Source organism: Hyperolius riggenbachi, chromosome 1, assembly GCF_040937935.1.
Source record: "Hyperolius riggenbachi isolate aHypRig1 chromosome 1, aHypRig1.pri, whole genome shotgun sequence".
Classification (NCBI taxonomy): domain Eukaryota; kingdom Metazoa; phylum Chordata; class Amphibia; order Anura; family Hyperoliidae; genus Hyperolius; species Hyperolius riggenbachi.
The window spans coordinates 14722915-14743248 of NC_090646.1; the positions used below are offsets into that span (position 1 = coordinate 14722915).

At 44.1% G+C, this 20334-nt stretch overlaps 1 protein-coding gene across 6 annotated transcripts in view; it reads left to right on the forward strand.

The window, feature by feature from the left end:
* The window catches only part of LOC137544970 (transcription factor COE3-like), a 167207-nt gene extending 153192 nt beyond the window's left edge, over window positions 1-14015 (forward strand). For 5 of the 6 annotated variants that reach the window (XM_068266097.1, XM_068266103.1, XM_068266071.1 and 2 more), the window contains 5 exons: window positions 242-307; window positions 2337-2514; window positions 2659-2844; window positions 5349-5549; window positions 12239-14015. In XM_068266097.1, coding sequence (XP_068122198.1) covers window positions 242-307; window positions 2337-2514; window positions 2659-2844; window positions 5349-5549; window positions 12239-12270 — 663 coding nt within the window. In that variant the 3' untranslated portion in view covers window positions 12271-14015. The remainder of the gene's footprint in view (window positions 1-241; window positions 308-2336; window positions 2515-2658; window positions 2845-5348; window positions 5550-12238) is intronic. The other variant, XM_068266083.1, reaches the window with a different exon arrangement.
* Window positions 14016-20334: the final 6319 nt, after the last annotated feature.

Genomic DNA, 20334 nt, shown 5'->3' on the forward strand with positions numbered 1-20334 from the left:
GAGGAAGCGGGCGTAGACCCGCAAAACATGTTGCCTATGCAAATCTTTTATTAATACAAAGTTTTCGTCATTGAGGTCAGCTACCTAATTTCACTTTTTGTTTTTAAACTGCTTTTAAAAGCTTTTATCCACCAGGGTGCCTCTTTTCCCTAATTGTACTTTACAGAGTAATCTAATCCTGATCTGATCTGATCTGTAGTAATAATAATAATAATAATAATCCTGCCTCTCCTAATTACAGGAAGTCTTGTTGAAGAGAGCGGCAGATCTGGTGGAAGCGCTGTATGGCATGCCGCACAATAATCAGGTGAGCCGCTTTACGCATCATCAGCTGACTCTCATCAATATCGCATTATTGATTTTAGCTCTGTTGTAAGATACTGGCATTTCTCTGCCATTGTTTATGTTCATACTGAGCAGAAATTGTAGTGGCTGTGAAGACCAGCACGAGAATACGCTGTTTCGAACATTTCAAATGGGGGGGGGGGGGGGGGTGATGAGAGGACAAAAAATAGATAATTTGTTCAGTAATGAACCAGGGAGTCAATACTAGAATACCCAGATCCCTGTTCATGGGTAAGAATATCCAACACAATTCAAACAGAGGGTGAGAGGAAGGAACATCCCAGCAAGCCCGCCTCTTCCTGTCTGAGAATTTGACTTAAGCTAAAGTCACTTTCAAGAAGTGATTAGGGGGAAGAAGGGGAGGCGAGGAGAGGAACAGACAACGGACAGAAGTATTTAGAGACAGTATTAACATACCCCTGTGGATATATTAGTAGTTTTGCCTAGTTTCAGGTGTCCTTCAAGCAACCTTGGAACACCTTTACATGCGCTAAATTCTTGACCAAGATGGCCACAACCAGCTAGGGATGGTCGGAAATGCCAATTTCCGATTCCATGGAAAATCCGCATTCCGCCATTGCCAATTACCGCTACTGCTACCGATTCCGCTTTCCGCTACCAATTTCAGCATTCTGATGTAGATTTCCGCAGGAAATTGTGGAGATTTCCGCCGACTTTAACATCGATTTTCTCAAAAACAATAAGGTCTTTTTGAAAACTTTTTTTCCATCTTGTTCACAAGATTATGTTTAATAAACCCTGAACATTTGGTGTTTCTAGGACTTACGGGGGATTTGCTGTTAACCGCTAAAGTTGGCGGATTTTTACTGTAATGTAAAATGTAGAGAATCCGCATTATCCAATATGCGGTAATTTTAAGCCAATCAGAAGACGCAGAATGAATAAACCAATCAGAGAATGTGGAAATTTCTGCCTAAATCCCCATTCTCTGATTGGTTTATTCATTCTGAGTCTTCTGATTGGCTTAAAATTACAGCATATCGGATAAGGCAGGTTTTCTGCATTTTACATTACAGTAAAAATCTGCCGACTTTAGCGGTTAATAGCAAAGCCCCCGTAAGTCCTAGAAACACAACATTTTCAGGGTTTATTAAACAGAATCTTGTGAACAAGATGCAAAAAAAAAGTTTTCAAAACAACCTTATAGTTTTTGAGAAAATCGATGTTAAAGTCGGCGGAAATTTCTGCGATTTCTGGCGGAAATCCACCTACCGCACTTGTATTACCGATTTCCGCATTCCGATGCGGAAATGCAATTTCTGATCGGAAATATACGAATGAGCATCCCTACGACCAGCCACCTAGGTGGAGCATGCTCTAGCATGTATATAAGGCTTTAGCCCTTAGGCCCCGTTCACACTTAATCAGTTGGTACGTGTTTTTTTTTCTTTTCCATAGCAGTGCATTGTGATAAAGATTTAAGTTAAAACGCGTTAAGTGTGAACTGTGCCATAGGGAAACATGGGCATTACTTTGAAAATCAGTTGTCCTTTCAGTTATAACTGAGAGCAACTGATTGTAAACGGGGCCGAAGTGTTTCTTGTGGTGATGATCAGATCTGTACATGGAGAATGAGGACCACAAAGAAACAATTTACAAGGAAAATAAGAGAGGTAGCAGTGGGAACATTTTACAAGCACGTATGTTGAATAGGTTCAGCTCACACGGTATCTGTAATGCAAGCATCGTTTTGCATAGTATTTACGGGTGAGCCCCTTGTGATCATCCTCCCTCCATCACCCAACCAAATGAAATAAAAATGGAAAATGCAATAAAACTGGTCCAGATGAATCTTAGGATGGAATTTCACGTTATAACCAGTGTACATTGGCAACTGTTTCTTTGTGAGGCCTTATTATTGGTGTTATTAGGTTTATATCTACCTGTGCATAGGTGTGTGAGGGACTCATGGGAGGAGCTTAGGACGAGCTCTACCATGTGAGTCATTGTGACCCTTCTTGAACCCACAGGACATTATACTGAAGAGAGCAGCTGACATTGCCGAAGCCCTGTACAGCGTCCCTCGCAACTCCAACCAGCTGTCATCGTTAACGAGTAATCACCCGCACGCCGGCATGATGGGAGTCAACACCTTCGGAAGCCAGTTGGCCATCAACATAGCAGAATCTTCCCAAGCCTCTGACCAAGGTAATGCGCAAGCAGCGATGGTAAGCCAATAGCGTTAGCTTGCAGCACTCTACGTGGAACCTGTACAAGGTCCAATAGATAAGTCTTGAAATGTTCTCTGTATTGGTGTTTTAGCTCCTTGACATTAGGTCTTTTCTCTTCCAGGTTATTCCAGAAACACGAGCAGTGTATCCCCGCGAGGGTATGTGCCCAGTTCCACTCCTCAGCAGTCTAATTACAACACCATTACTTCAAGCATGAATGGCTACGGGGGTGCGGGAATGACCAGCCTTGGAGTACCTGTCTCTCCAAGCTTTCTTAATGGCTCCACTGCCAATTCTCCTTATGCAAGTAAGTGTTCCATAAACTTAAACACCTCAGGCCCTTTAACCTTCCTCACACCCAATCTTAGAAGGAAACTAATGACTGTAACTGGAGGTTCCTTACTGTTTTGCACTCCTTTCTTGTATGCCATATTCCAGCAGGTGCTAGAAATAGCGAGGCTGATGGAAGAAAGGATTGTGGGTAATCGACTCACCTGAGTCTCTTTATTCAGTGGTCAAGGGATAGGGTGTGACATCACTTGACAGCTCATGTGTTCCATCCAATACTGAAGTTACTCATAGGCTTTTTACAAATAGACAACTATAGTCAATATATTTTTTGTAAAAAAAAGAACAAATCTCTACAAGTCACTTGTTTGGCTTGGCCAAGTAAGAACTAGTACATTTCTGTGGTGGGCTCTGAGCAGCAGGAGACTGAAGTAGCCTTATGTTGGTGGACTATTCTAGACACTTGAGGAAATTCAACTCGCTGGTTACTTTTCCGTAAGAGGTGTGTTATGATTGTCTACCGGGCGGCGTAACCATAAAAGGTACGGTAAGTTCTGGCAACAATCAAGTAATGCCTGTGCCGAGTGATAAATACGTGTCCATCAAAGGTCTCCAGGTACCAAACCAAGTAACCAAAGTTTTTTTAGCTGTGGTCTACATAACATAGACAGTCTGTTTGTCAACGCCTGTTCATACCATGTGTGGAGGACCTCTTTTCAGATATCTTCTGACTCAGGACAAGCTGTTCTGCAGGGCCTTTTGTGCTGTTTTATTACTCTTAATCGTATACTGTTTTTGGTTCCAGTGGTAAATCAATGGTATTTTGACTTATAATGCTACTGTTTTGGTGCTCTACAAATTTTACCCTTGAGTATCGACATTAAATGTTTTTACTGATGTTCCATAACAAATCTATCCTAATCCTGAAACTAAGCCTAATACTAACATGTTACCGCTGACCTACTCCTACCTCTGTCCTTCCCTCCTAACCTATGTTTTACATGAACCTTAAAGTGAACCTGAAGTGATAATAAACCAATTACATCAACAAGTGTATATACTTTGTAGAACTAAAACAAATGTCCCTGGTATCCCATGTTCTTATTTTGACTTAAGGGTAAAGAATTTAAAGGTTTAGTTTAAGTGTCTCACTGGCATCTCTTGCTGGTCTTCATATTTATTTAGCTCCCATACCGAGCAATATTGACCTACTGAATGTTCTATATATTCCCTGCAATCAGGAACAAATGCTTGTCACAGCCACACAAGTTTTGTGACCTGTGATTAGTTATCAAAGCGTAAACTGTGATTTATAGCCCTGGGTTTTTCACCCATACAGAATTTAAAAAAAAGACAAGGAAAAACAAGCAAGTTATAAGTAGGATTGTTTCTTTATATACACATCTATCTTATCATGCTGCATGTCATTACAGGTACACTTTAAACTTCCACTAACAAAGACTCTTCCGTAACCTTGACATAGACTCGCGCCTATCCCTGTCATCACCACACCCATAACACACCCCTGTACCCCTTGCCTCATTCTAACCCTGACCCTTTAAATGATTCCCAAACCATCCTAAACCATTACTCCTACCTAACCCTAACCATTACCCTAACACCTAATACTCCTACCTAAATCTAAACCATTACCCTAACACCTAATACTCCTACCTAACCCTAACCATTACCCTAACACCTAATACTCCTACCTAACCCTAACCATTACCCTAACACCTAATACTCCTACCTAACCCTAACCATTACCCTAACACCTAATACTCCTACCTAACCCTAACCATTACCCTAACACCTAATACTCCTACCTAACCATAGCCATCACCCTAACACCATCCCAGCCCTTACATTAAGGACTTGTGCACACAAGCAAATGATCAGATTGCCCATTCTGCTGCCAACCAATCAAAAACGACCAAACAATTATTGTTTTGCCCGTCATTAAGGGATTGTATGTGATGGTAAAGAATGATCAGTTGTGCACATGCCATTCTTTGTGGAAGTGCTAAAGACCAATCGATATAACGTGACAGGAGTAGGAAAACAAGCCTTGAACAAAAGATTGTGTAGAAGAGCCATAGATTTAGCATTCCCAACCAATCAGTTGTCGATTCGGAAATAGATCAGAGTAATCATCTGCTTGTGTTAACAAGGCCTAATTCTTACCGTTCCCGCACCTAACCCAACTTTCCTTGACCCCAACCACTCGTACGTTACCGAGTACATAGTCACGTGACAGTACTTGCTAATGGTGTCCTTACCACCAATGAAGTTGGGTCACCAGAACAAGACCTCCTAGAAGACCTGGAAGATCTACCATTATCCTTCGCCCATTGGTCAGGTCCTTCTGTTGGCAAACGTAAACTCTGTGCACAGTTGTTAAAAATGTGTGAATTCGACAATTTGGTTCTCCTCGATCTGCACTTTTACCCCAGTGTGGGAAATTGCTTTGTCATCTTATTTTAATGGGTTACTTTTTGTTTTTGTTTTCTCTGTCTCGCCCAGTTATGCCCGCGAGTCCCCCGCTTGGAGCTTCCTCCATCACCCTCCCGTCCAGTGCTGCCGGCACCCCCACTGGCGTCTTTTCCTTCTCACCGGTCAATATGATCTCCGCCGTCAAACAGAAGAGCGCCTTTGCCCCCGTGGTGCGACCCCAAAACTCTCCTCCCCCCACCTGCACCAGCTCCACTGCGAACAGTCTCCAAGGTACACCAGCCTAAGACCAGTTCTCTTAACGGTCAGGTTTTCCTGCAGTTAGCTTCAGTATGATTGGTTCTAGGACCACACCCAGTATGTTTTGATGAAAGTGTTCTGTAGCCAATCAGTTGGCATATATATCAAGTTAGCAGAAGGGGGGCAAAGGCAGATGGTAACATGCCAGCTTTAGATACTGGATGAAAGTATTTGAACCAATTACTAAGTGTCACAAACCAACTGGGACCACCTATATAACCTTCATAAGCTCCCTGGCGTTCACTTTCTGCTGGATTTCGGTGCAAAAAGTGGTCCAATTTATTTTCATGAAATGTTTGCCTGTAACTTACCAAAATGTATCAAGCAAGGGTCTAGTAGTATATACAGGTGAAACTGGAAAAATTAGAATATTGTGCAAAAGTCCATTTATTTCAGTAATTCAACTTAAAGGGAAGGTTCAGGGAGGGAGGTAAAAAATTCTAAATCAAAATCCATTTACCTGGGGCTTCCTCCAGCCCGTGGTAGGCAGGAGGTGCCCTCGCCGCCGCTCCGCAGGCTCCCGGTGGTCTCCGGTGGCCGACCCGACCTGGCTAGGCCGGCTCCGATGACATCAGCGCGCCCGCATGGGACGCAGAAGTGCCAGGCCTTGGAGCGCAGCAGAGCCCGACCTGGCAGCCGGCCTGGCCAGGTCGGGTCGGCCACCGGAGACCACCGGGAGGCACCTCCTGCCTGCCACGGGCTGGAGGAAGCCCCAGGTAAGTGGATTTTGATTTTGATTTTTTTACCTCCCTCCCTGAACCTTCCCTTTAAAGAGACTCTGGAGCGAGTCTAAATTTTCTTAATTAACTTGTATTCATTTGAATCACCCTCAGCTCTGCTAAACCGCCGATATCCTGCGGCAAAACGAGGGGTTTATACCCCCAAATCCCCTCTCCTGTGTCCAGGGAACGCTTCATGAATGAGGCAGAGCTAATGGCTGTAGCTCTGCCTCTTCGCGCGTCAATCCCCGCTGGTCGCCGCCTCTCCCCGCCCCTCTCAGTCTTCCTTCACAGAGAGGGGCGGGGAGAGGCGGAGATCAGCACTGATTGATACACATAGAAGCAGAGCTGCAGCTGAAAGCTCTGCCTCCCCAGGTAGCAAAATCCACAACCAAGAAAGTTGTGGACTTTGCAGAGGGGATTTGGGGGGTATAAACCCCTCATCTGCCGTGGGATACAGTTTAGCAGGGCTTATGATGCTTCAAATGAATACAAGTTAATAAAGAGAATTTAGACTCACTTCAGAGTCTCTTTAAAAGGTGAAACTAATATATGAAATAGGCTCATTACTTGTAAAGCGAGATATTTCAAGACTTTATTTGTTACAATGTTGATGATTATAACTTACAGCTTATGGTAACCCCAAAATCACAATCTCAGCCCCAGGGACGGATCTAGGGGGGGGGGGGGGGGGGGGGAGCGGGTATCTTACCCCAGGCGCAGTTTGTTGAATTCTTAAAAAGGCGGCAAAATGAATGGCAGTTTAGGCGCCAAAACCTGACCTTTAGGCGCCAAAACCTGACCTTGCCCCAGGCGCAACTTGGTCTTGCTCCGTCCCTGCTCAGCCTATTAGTCTATTGTAAAAAGGTTCAATTTTCTCGGCTCAGATTGTCAGACTCTAATCAGCTAATTCATCCAAACACCTGCAATGGGTTCCTATGTCATATATTAGTTTCACTTTTTACGTTGAATTACTGAAATAAATAGTCTTTTGCACCATATTCTAATTTTTCCACTTTCACCTGTATATATGTGTAATGTAGTAATATATATGCAGGCATCAAACCAACAAACGTTTATTCCGGTGACTAACTGTACATAGTTTACTGCAAACTTTCGAAACCTTACGTTTCTTTTTCAGGCATTATACAGAACTGAGTATAGTAGTAATATGTAAGGTCTAAATGACTTTACTTCCTTGACTGCTGCCTGGTGCAAGACCCTCCATACCAACATGAAACAGAAATCCTAGGCAACAGTGACCAATTATATCAAAGGATCATAAGATTGGATGAAGTAGATAATCCCCACGGATAATGGAGAACAGCGCAACCATACACATATACAACAAAAATCAGACAGATTTGGTTTAACGTGCTGTAACAATCAATCACTTTATTAATGTTTTAATTGGTCAATTACTGCAATTGCCATAATCAAGGTTAAAGGGATACTGATACCTCACATAAAAAATCAGTTTTACTCACCTGGGGCTTCTAGCAGCCCCCTGCAGCCGTCCTGTACCCTCGCAGCCTCGCTCCGATCCTCCTGTCCCCGCCGCCAGCCCCCCGCAGCCGCCCCGCCCTCGCAGTCACTTGCAGATCCTCCTGTCCCCCGCCGCCAGCCCCCTGCAGCCGCCCCGCCCTCGCAGTCACTTGCAGATCCTCCTGTCCCCCGCCGCCAGCCCCCTGCAGCCGCCCCGCCCTCGCAGTCGCTTGCGGATCCTCCTGTCCCCCGCCGCCAGCCCCCTGCAGCCGCCCCACCCTCGCAGTCACTTGCAGATCCTCCTGTCCCACGCCGCCAGTTAGTCTCGTTTTCGTCCAACAGGCTCACTGCACCTGCGCAGGCCTGGCCACGCGTCTCCTTCTTCGCGTTCCCGTCTGCAATAGCGTGCTGCACAGGCGCAGGACACTATTGTGGACGGGAACGTGAAGGACACTACACGTGGCCAGGCCTGTCGGCGAAACAAAACTACCTGATGGCGGGGGACAGGAGGATCCGCGAGTGACTGCGAGGGCACGGGACAGTTGCAGGGGGCTGGTAGAAACTCCAGGTGAGTAAAACTGATTTTTTGTATGTGAGGCTTAAGTATCCCTTTAAGATTAAATAGGAAATACAAAAAAATACACATTTAAAGGATACCCGAAGTGACATGTGACATAGGGCCTGATTCACAAAGCGGTGCTAACAGTTAGCACGCTGGTGAAAAGCCCTTTATCACGCCTAAACTTAGTTTAGGCATGATAAGTTTAGGTGTGATAAGTTTAGGTGTGATAAGTTTAGGCGTGATAAGTTTAGGCGTGATAAGTTTAAGCGCCAACTGGGTTAGCACCACAGTGCACAGCTGATCAAAAGTTTTGCGCTTGCAAAGTCTGGTGCACTTTGCATAGAGTTTAATGGTGCTGCTTTGCGTGCGGGACTTTGCACGCTATCTACACTTGTCTAAACTTAGCATGCCTAAACTTATCACACCTAAACTTATCACACCTAAACTTATCACACCTAAACTGGCTTTTCACCAGCGTGATGCAATGGTTATCATGCCTAAAGTCTCTACCTGGGTTAGCACCGCTTTGTGAATCGAGCCCATAATGAGATAGACATGTGTTTGTACAGTGCCTAGCACACACATAACTATGCTGTGTTCATTTTTTTCTTTCTCTGTCTGAAAGAGTTAAATATCAGGTATGTAAGTGGCTGACTCAGCCCTGACTCAGACAGGAAGTGACTACAGTATGACCCTCACTGATAAGAAATTCCCATTTTTACCTCTTTCTTGCTCTCAGAGGCCATTTTATACTAGGAAAGTGTTTTATAGTTGTAATTTCTTATCAGTAAGGGTCACACTGTAGTCACTTCCTGTCTGAGTCAGGACTGAGTCAGCCACTTACATACCTGATATTTAACTCTTTCAGGCAGAGAAAGAAAAAAAGGAACACAGCCTAGTTATTTGTGTGCTGGGCACTGTACATACACATGTCTATCTCATCACGTCACATGTCAGTTCCGGTATCCTTGAACAGCACAGAGCAACAAGCTCTATGGATGTCCAACTTGGATGTCCATCCCAAACCAATGGTTTCCTGCCTGCACAAGTGGTGCCAGGAGCAGCATGCAGAGAACAGGACACATGGTCACCAGTCACCTATGATCCTTTGATAAAGGTGGTATGTTATTGGTTATTGAGACTTACTGCAGTATGAGCCTCATTATTATGTCCTTTTGTCCTGTACTGTTCCATAACCTCATGAGAGGAGCCAGTAGACTTGAAGCAAATCTGAAGCCAAAATAAATTAATAAGATAATGCATTGTATGTGTAGTACAGCTAAGAAATAGAACATTAGTAGCACAGAAAATAGTCTCATATTGTTTCCAGTGCAGGAAGAGTTAAAAAAAAAACTTCAGTTATTATCTACGCAAAAGAGCTTCTCTGAGCTATTCGACCCACTAGGTCAAATACAGACCTGTTATATGAAGCACTGAAACAGCCAAGAAACAGTGAGAGACAGTGTAAGATAAGGTTTTACGGCAGGAAAGTTTAACCTCCTTGCCGGTTATCCCGAGCTCAGCTCGGGGTAACCTGCGCAGGAGTATTTCTCAGGCCCCGCTGGGCCGATTTGCATAATTTTTTTTGTTACATGCAGCTAGCACTTTGCTAGCTGCTTGTAACATCCAATCGCCGCCGCTCATCGCCAATCCGCCACTATCTGCCGCGCCCCCCCCCCCCTCCAGACCCCTTGCGCAGCCTGGCCAATCAGTGCCAGGCAGCGCTGAGGGGTGGATCGGGATTCCCTCTGACGACCTTACGTCCATGACGTCGGTGACGTCATCCCGCCCGTCGCCATGGCGACCGGGAAAGCCCAGCAGGAAATCGCGTTCTGAACGGGATTTCCTGCTTACTCCGATCGCCGGAAGCGATCGGAGTGGCTGCAGAGCTGCCGCTGCTCAGCGGCTATCATGTAGCGAGCCCTGGGCTCGCTACATGATTTTTTAAAAAAAACAATTTTAAAAAGTGCTGCGCTGCCCCCTTGCCGCCAGAATTGGAACGGCAAGTGGGTTAAAGAGACACTGAAGCGCAAAAAAAAATTATGATATTATGATTTGTATGTTTAGTATAGCTAAGAAATAAAACATTAAGATCAGATACATCAGTCTAATTGTTTCCAGTACAGGAAGAGTTAAGAAACTCCAGTTGTTATCTCTATGCAAAAAAGCCATTCTCTACGACTTTCAAAGTCCTGGAGAGGGCTGTCTTCTGACTTTTATTATCTCAGCTGTTCCCGAACTACTTACTTTTTCTCTGCCAGAGGAGAGGTCATTAGTTCACAGACTGCTCTGAAAGAATCATTTTGAATGCTGAGTGTTGTGTAATCTGCACATATTATAGAATGATGCAATGTTAGAAAAAACACTACATACCTGAAAATAAAAATATGAGAATATTTTCTTTGCTGCTAATCTTCTAGTAATTATTCATAGTACACAACCAATTCACTATATCATTTTTTTTTTTTTTGCTTCAGTGTCTCTTTAAAGGGTCATTATTTCTGCTTTGTAAAACACAGAGTGTGGTTTCTAAACTGCAAATATGACAGAATTATGCATTATTATAAAAAAAAAATAAAAAATGGTTAACTGAAAATTAAAATGTTTTCTTTGGTACTAACGTTCTATTCGTTATCCGTACTACACATACAATTCACTATATCATGTGTTTGACACAGAAGATGAGTAGAATATGGAGGCTGCCATTTTTAATTCCTGTTAAACAATACAGTTGCCTGGCAGCCCTGCTGATCTCATTGTCTACAGCAGTGTCTGAATAACTATTCACTTGAAAAAAAGGAAGAAAAATATACTATAAAATCAATAACATTTATTTAATCACCAATTATAAAACATTATAATTACATAATTATAACAATATATTTTTTCAAATTGGAACTGCACTTTGTGTGGTCCACAATTTTTAGGCCTATACATTTTTTTGCTGTGAGCTCCAGCTTATAATTGTTTGACCTATTTATCATGTTAACAACTAATGTTGGTTTTTTAGGCCGGTGATTGAGTTCCCCCAGGTTATTGGAGTTAATACTCTGGTTTTTATAGAATCAAGTTGATATATAATGTTTTATAATTGGTGATTAAATAAATGTTATTGATTTTATAGTATATTTTTCTTCCTTTTTTTCAAGTGAATAGTTTATGGTTTATGAGTCTCAGACTCTAAAGGAAGCACCTTATTTGCTAATTTTGGGACCCACAGTGTGAAAAAGTGTCTGAATAACACCAGAAACAAGTATGCAGCTAATCCAGACATATCTGATCTGCGGCATGCTTGTTCAGGGGCTATGGCTAAATGTATTAGAGGCAGAGGATCAGCAGGATAGCCAGGTAACTGGTATTGCTTAAATGGAAATAAATATGGCAGCCTCCATATCGCTTTTGCTTCAGTTTTCCTTTAAAGAGAACCCGAGGTGGGTACTAAGAAGACTAATTGCACACAGAGGCTGGGTCTGCATATACTGCCCAGCCTCTGTTGCTATACTGCTCCCCCCTGGGCCCCCCCCCCTGCGCTCTGCTTGCCCCCCATAAATCATACGCCGAGCTATCGACACGCAGCGTGTCACAGCCGGCTTATCTTCCATCTGTCACTCTCGACGTCCCCCCGCCTCCTCCATAGCTCCCCCCGCCTCCTCCATAGAAGGTAAACAGCCAGCTGCATGTCTACAGCTCGGCGTATGCACAGCAGAGCGCAGGAGGGCCTGTGGGGGGATCGGTATAGCGACAGAGGCTGGGCAGTATATGCAGACCCAGCCTCTTTGTGCTAATTCACGTTCTTAGAACCCACCTCGGGTTCTCTTTAAGTGATGCAATCTTATAGAATCATGTTTTCTACCATCTCTAGCCACTACCTCTCTAATGCTTCCTCTTGTTTCTAGCCATGACTGGATTGATAGTCCCACCAATGTAGAATGACTGTCTCAAGACTCTACATAAAATACATCTCCATTCTGAACCTCCCCACCGGTGAGAAGAGACCAGATCTTTGACCAATCTTAAGAGAGCATCCGACCAGGACAGCATTGAGCACAGTAAACCAGGCTGGTCTGATGTTCCAAAACATTTCCACTGGGAGGATGCACCTGATGTGGAAGATACCACTTAACCATATTCCCCTTCATTGTCAAACATTTGAGCACTAAGCAGAAGAGGACCCAAGGTGCCTTTTCAGTTCACTGAGCACACTCAATCTCCGAGGACCAAATTCATTCCAGGGACCAAACAATGGACCATTTCCTAATAAAATGAACTGGAACCTTCTGGTATCAATGTCATTGTTTATATACTGCCATGCACTGAGGAACCATCCTTCCTGATTGGAGGAAACTGGATTCATTGGGAATTAGGAAATCAAGCAAGGGACTTGCACTGGAGCAATGGTATATTTCTCAAATAATTCACAAAAACACAAGGAATCGGTCTGGTTGTATTATATTGACAGAAGTCATAGCTGAACATCTTCCGAACTCTGGTCATCGCTTTCTTCATACTCAAGAATGTCCTTTCCTGTGAAGCGTGACCCAATCCAGACAACAGAAGCTCCAAACTGCTCAGAGGTCCTTCGAGGACTTGTATTGGTGAAGGGTAGAAACCGATCGTTTTTGTACTGCACTTTCTATACGTTTTTTGGACATTATGAACTTTACTTAAAGTAATCAAGCTCATTTTTTAAGAACTATTTTGTTTCCTGATATAAGTTATATGAGAATCTGCTTCCAGAATTGTAACATATTTTGAGTCTCAGAACATCCAGTGCACACAAAAAAAAAAAGTGTGGTAATTGGTTGAAGTTGCCTCTCAACACGAGTTTCTAGAGACTGGTTTGTTCGTCTTTTTGTAATGCGCTTTAAGATGAAGATTGTAGCACGGGCCAAGTGCATTAATTCTCTGCATATTACTGGAGAACCATTTCTGTAGTCCTCATGTACACGTCCCCTCTTCCCCTTCCACCCTTCAGTACTCGATGCGTGAGTTTGTGTTGGTCCTCACCCCGAGGCCTTAGGTATAAGATAAAGGGCTAGGCTAGAGGAGACATATTGTGATGTTAGATAAGGAAAGTGACCTGTGATAGGCTCCTTCAGTGTTGATGTCATTATTATTTATGTCATATATTTATTCTTCACACGGAACCTATCTGAGAAGGTTGAATTTCAGTTGAATTCTTCGATGGGGTCGTGGTGGGTCTGCGTGACTTACATCATTTCCGGTTGTCTTGCCTTCATCCTCTAACTTATCCAGATATGGTGAACGATCTTCAAAGATGGACATTAACTACTGTTTTTTCATGCTCATTATAAGGAAGGCTATTTGTATCCCACTCGTGTGTCTGTAGCACTCTACAAACCTGCATCCCTCATTGTGGTACTGTGAAGTCTGTTTAGGGTTTCGGGGCCTGCAAACTGAGTTGGCTGCTATAGTGCACTGCCACTGACCATAAATGGTCTACTAAGATATCTATTCTCTGTGATCGGGGTACCCCCACAACTTTTATCCCAGATTGCAAAGAACAGCTGTGATACTCTAAGGCACCCAACCCCCAAATCGTGCCTAACACTAACCTTCCACCCTCCCCAGCCAACGCCTTACACTTTCACTCACAACTATACTGTACCTACCTTCAAGGAGAAGTCAATACAGTTTTATTGAATTGCGAACTTCAAGAGAATAACATGTTTCATTTTTTGAAAATGTTAACCTTTTTTTTTTTTTTTTTTTTTTTTTTTGGCAAATTGGAAAAGAGGTTGCATCTCTCGGCCTTTTCTTTCAAGACAGCAGTTCAATTCTTGCGAGTTGAATGAAATATAACTAGAGAGAGAGATTGGTTGAATAACAGCTCCAAAGATAAAGTCACCGTAATATTTCCATAAGTGTGGTAGGACTCACCCTATTGTTGGCCTGTCATTGTTAACTGGACTGGAGACACAGAAACAGGTCCCTAAAAAAACTCATTACGGGGAGTGTTTTTTGTCCCTTTGCTACCTCTGACTTTTAGAGATGGTGATCACCGATCAGTACTCAGCTCAAAGTGTAAGGGTGCCCAAACATTACTCGGGTTGTGACATCGATATCTTGCCGATTCGAGCATAATGATTGAATCTGGCAGAGATCAATGGAACAAAATGGCCGCCTGATCAATCGCTTTGAATCTTGCAGAGACCGATGCTATAACAGGGCTGCCAAGTCAATTGAATGAAACAATCGATTTGACATGCTGGGAAGATGCCACTCAAATGGCCCCATTCAGGTGTGTGGCAGTGACAGCGTTTGTTACTCACCTATCCACCGCCAGCCTCCTCCAGTGTCTTCTCTCCATTGCTGCCGGGGGTGCCTATATCCTGTGACTTCACATGCATGTGTCACAGGGTACAGGTGCCCTCTGAGATGCAGAAAAGACTTGAGAAGACTGCTGGTGGGGGGCAGTGCACATTATGGGGGAGGGGGGCTGGCAGGTGGTGCTAGGACAATGTACTATAGATTTTGTGCTGAAATCTATTGGAACTCTTGTGTATAGTGTGGCCATATTGGATCAGAGAGGGATCTATTATATGTTCGATCTGGTAGCCATCTAAGTCTAACACTAACCTTAACCCTTCCCTGTGCCTAACACTAACATCACCCCCACCTTATATCTCACCCAGCCCCCCCCCCCCTCATGCCTAACACTAGCCTCACCCCCTCTCTATTTCTCACCCCTTTCCTTGTGCCTAACTCTAACCTCACCCTTTCAACTGTCCTCCACCTATTTACTGAACTATAGTATACTCAGAACTAACTGATGCTATTACCTATTCCTAACAGATCACTGTATACTAACCTATCCTTGCCAAAAGTCTGACATTATCTGTCCCTGGTGCTTACCTTCCCTGGCCACCCCATACCTTGATACTAGTCCTACTTACCTATTAGGATGGAGAGTCTTGATTATTGCTCTGGACACAGTTCTGTAGACAGTTATACAGTTTAGTCCTTGTGGACTGTGTACTCCAGTGTCAGTCTACAGTTGCTGTAACCCAGGACAGGTTTTCTTGAATGTGACTGTGGAGTAATTCTGGGCAATATAAATGAAATGTATGACCATAAAATCAGATGATATCTCCAGACAAAACTGCTTGATAAAACGATATCTTGTTCCATACTATTGTTTCCTAGAGTGTCTGGAGGAATTGCTCAGGTGCAGGGATGGTCGTAGTCAGCCAACTTCGCTACGCTGGAAATACGCGTAGTTTTACGCAATTACGCTTCGCCAAACTACGGCTTCGAAAACAAATATTTGCTTCATATGCATTTCGTAGAATACGTGTTAAAATACGCAGTTACGCGTAGTGCGAAGCGTAGTGTATGCGGATACTTATGCCCGTATGCAGAAAATTGTACGCATTAATTTCTTTAGAAATGCATATACTGGGAACCCTTCTATGCGTACATTCCCTTTTCCAATGCGTAAATTTGTATGCATACAATCGCATGCGGAAAATTTGACGCGAGTAACGCATTCGTAGTTCACTGCGCAATACACATGTTACCTACGCATAGTGGGCGTAAGCTACGCGTAGCGGTACTTTGCTACGCGTAAATTCGTAAGCATAGGTTCGAAACTTCGCCTATGAACTACGATGCGTAGATGCGAACTACGATGCGTAAATTCGCACTGGCGTAGTTTCTGCTCATCCCTGCTCAGGTGTCAAGAGGAAGACCTTCCCCTTTGACCTTGGCATCCTTCCTATTGGTACCAAGATAAGACAGTAAGCTTCACAGACCCACAAGGAAGCTCGGGTGCTTAGCTCTTACTTCCATCCGCTCCAGTGTCTGGGACTCCTGGCACTTTGGAGGTGCAGGTTTTGGTGTAGGTAACTTCTGACTGTGCAGATTGTCGACCTACATTATTTATACAGCCCACACTCACTTCAGAGTCACTATCAGGCGGAATGCTTGTAGCATGCGCACTCCTGAGATGTTTGCACCTCACAAGTTCTTCCACAGCTGGATCTTCCTCGAGGAACAGGCCTACTGAATCTGCGTTACCAGGGCGACCAGAGACATCCTGTCCAAATGGAGGCAGATGGCCTCAGCACAGAGTATGGCTACTTTAATCATTCATTGTTTATATCAGTCCATTTGATGCTGGTGTCAGTTTCTTCCTCCAGGAAACTATTTGTGAAATGATATTGGTGATCAGGGCCCCCCTCCGACCTCTCAGACTTCCTTGTTGGTGAACGCTCTGTGGTCAGTCCTTTAAGAGGACATACATTAATACCTATTTCTGACAAGACTCCGATTGGATTTATTCTCAACATTTTACAAAATTAAGCCCATAGATACCATACAATAGTTTAGAACAGTGGTTCCCAACCTGGGGGCGATTTGGGTTCTAAGTATGAAAAGGCAGAAAAAAAAAAGTGTCGCAGTGTCACTCGTTTTTAAGAAAATTATGGGCAAAAAATATGATCTGTATAAAATATGCAAGTGTGCATGATAGAGTTGCGTAATTCCTCAGGGCTCGTTGGTCACGCGCCGGTGTAATGTCAGATATTGCAGCCCGGAAGCAGCCTTCCTCACTGAGTATCGCGCATGCTCAGTGGGAAGTTAGATATTATTTACCTGAAATATCTCCGCTTCCGCACCACCTACACTCCCGAAATGTTCAGGGGAGGGAGGGGACCCCCAGATCTAGCTCTGTGTCGAATTGCAGCCCCCGAGCCCCGCTAGTTCCCGAGATAGGTTTGCTGCAATCAGTCTCAGGAACCAGCGGGACTCGGGGTCTGCAATTCGGCACAGAGCTAGATCTGGGGGTCCCCTCCCTCCCCTGAAAATTTCGGGAGTGTACGTGGTGTGGAAGCGGAGATATTTAGGATGTTTTACGTGGCTGCACAATTTAATGGGACGCAGGCTCCTACTGCGCATGCGGGGCTGCACAACGTGCGGGGCTGCAATAGCTGACATTACACCGGTAAGGGAATTGGCGCAAAGTAGTTGAGTCACCGGCTATTTTTAGCTGGCAAGGTCACAGCGCTACCCCCTCCACTGGCACCACCACCTGGCGTAAGGGTATACCGTACTAAGAGAAGGGGGGCGACAGGGGGGAGTCCTAAGGGGCGATACCTCATAAAAGGTTGGGAACCACTGGTTTAGAATAACTCAATGACATAATTTCTCCCAGCAACAGGACTAATGGTCTCCTATGCCATGCAGGACTAAACTTTCCATGATTCCTAGTGGTTAACTGTTGACTGCTAATGCTCTAAGAAGCTTCAGACAATAGTCCAGGATTATCTGAGTGTCAGTAGGGTGGGAAATGTGGGCGGGATTTGCTGGAAGGAAACTCAATCCGTATAGCTGATGTCAGTGGGTAGATCTGCATGCAAATGTATTTGGCAGAAAAGGGAAAAATCCAATTTTAAGACAAATACAACAAGCATGTAAACTAGAAAAAAAACTAGCATTTTATTGAACATCTTTAGTAATAAAAGGGGGAACGCAATCAAAGTAGCACCCATTCTCATCCAAACACAGGAAGTGCAGCCATACTCATTTGTTTTTCCAAGAGACAGATGAGGAACACACAACAATATCTCCATTAAACATTATTCATAAATGGATGCAGCTTGTAGGTCTTATATGTTTGGCTCACAATTTTCCTTTGTGTGTGAAATCCTATCCCTTAAATCACCGCCCCTCCCTCTTGTGTTTAAAAAGCCCTTTTCCCATCAAATGGCGCTCTCACACTAATCTGAGGTCCGTAGACAGGTTCTCTATAGAGATCCTGTGATTGGCTCCTCTCCCCTGAGACATCATTGTATAACCATCAGAATGCATAGATTATGGCATTCCCAGCAACATCTCAAATGTGGGAGGCTTTCTTCCTCAAACACTTAATTATCACAGAGAGTCCCCATGGTTTTATGCACATAAATAATAATACTGAAGTATATTTTGCATGCTACAATATACCACTGCTGTGGCCGTTTGCCTGTTTCCAAAACTCCTCCAGCTGCATGGGGATGTGCTTTATGACCTCATGCAAATTTACTGACTAAGAAGGGGAGGGGAGGTAAAAGCTCCTCCCTTTTCTCTGGGGGAAATACGAACTATGTTTTCAACAGTTAGACAGTTGGTAGTTTGGTGTCAGGAAGCAAATCATAAGAGTTGTGGGCAACACTCCATTTCCAACCACAACTATGACCAATGAGTATCTTCTCCTTCTCAGGGTGTATATGGAAACTCGACCAATGGGGACATGGCCAGCTGCGAGTTTGGCAACTTTCTATGGCCCAAACACTCCATTTCCAACCATACTCATGACCTATGAATATCTTCTATTCTTCATAAGTCTTCTAAGGGTGTCCAGGGAAATCTTGGCCAATGGGAAAATGACATACAGTAAAATGGGCAACCTTCTATAAACCAAACACTCCATTTCCAACCACATCCATGACCATTAAGTATCTTCTCCTCCTCCTCATTCTTCTAAGGCTGGCCATGGAAACTTGTCCACTGGGAAAATGGCTGACAGTGAGATGGGCAACCTTCTAAAGGCCCTACACTCCATTTCCAACCACATCCATGACCAGTGAGTATCTTCTCCTCCTCCTCATTCTTCTAAGGCTGTCCATGGAAACTTGTCCACTGGGAAAATGGCTGACAGTGAGATGGGCAACCTTCTAAAGGCCCTACACTCCATTTCCAACCACATCCATGACCAGTGAGTATCTTCTCCTTGTCATTCTTCTCTAGATGTCCAGGGAAACTTGGTTTACGGGAATGTGGCTGGCCTTGAGGTGGGCAACCTTCTATGGGACAATGTAAAATATAAAGGACAGCGCTACAATATAGGATGGTCATCAAATCATTTATAAAATTAATAAAAAAATCTCATAAAAAGTTCATTGAGCTATCAAAAATGATATCCAATGTCCAGCAGGTTTTCACAACTTTTTGCGTCTGCGCTCTGAAGTAAGGTTCACCGGTTTCCCCTTAAAAGAGTCTCTATAGCATCAATAGATAGCACTCCGCTTGTTCATCACATCAAACCGCATACCCCATAAGAATTGCACTCACCCGTATCGTGTGAACACTGTGAGGTTGGTCATAAATCGCTCTATGTCCAGCCCCCGGTCCACGGGTCTGCTGATCAGTAGATGAGGTCTCCTGTTCTCAGGTGGTGGCTTCTCCCGATTGATGTAATAGATCTCAGTACTGAATAAAACCCCGCCCCACATGTGGCCCCGCCCCACATGTGGCAATCTCCTGCAAGCAGCCAGAGAGTAGGGAAGGACGAGTGTGTGAAACATGAGGATGTTAAAGCCACAGATGTTGTGACAGAGAGTGTTGCCATCTCTAACCTTGACCTCAGGGTGGACGGGCCAATCAGGAGACAGATCATCAACAATCTGACCAATCATGTTTTATTCAGTACTGAAATCTATTACATCAATCGGGAGAAGCCACCACCTGAGAACAGGAGAACTCATCTACTGATCAGCAGACCCGTGGACCGGGGGGTGGACATAGAGCGATTTATGACCAATCTCACAGTGGTCACACTAGACGGGTGAGTGCAATTCTTATAGGGTGTGCTGTTTGATGTGATGAACAAGCGAAGAGCTATCTATTGATGCTATAGAGAACCTTCTATGGGACAAACACTCAATTTCACCTCATCCATCAACAATGAGTATCTTCTCCTCATCATCATTCTTCTAAGGGTGTCCATGCTAACATGGCCAATGGGAAAATGGCTGACCGTGAAATGAGAAGTTTTCTATGGGCCAAACATTCCATTTCCAACCACTTCCATGACCAATAAGTATCTTCTCCTTGTTATTCTTCTGTAGATGTCCAGGGAAATGTGGTCAATGGGAACCTGGCCAGCCATGAGGTGGGCAACCTTCTATGGCTCAAACATTCCATTTCCAACCACATCCATGACCAATGACTATCTTCTCCTTCTCACTCTTCTGAAGGTGTCCAGGGAAAC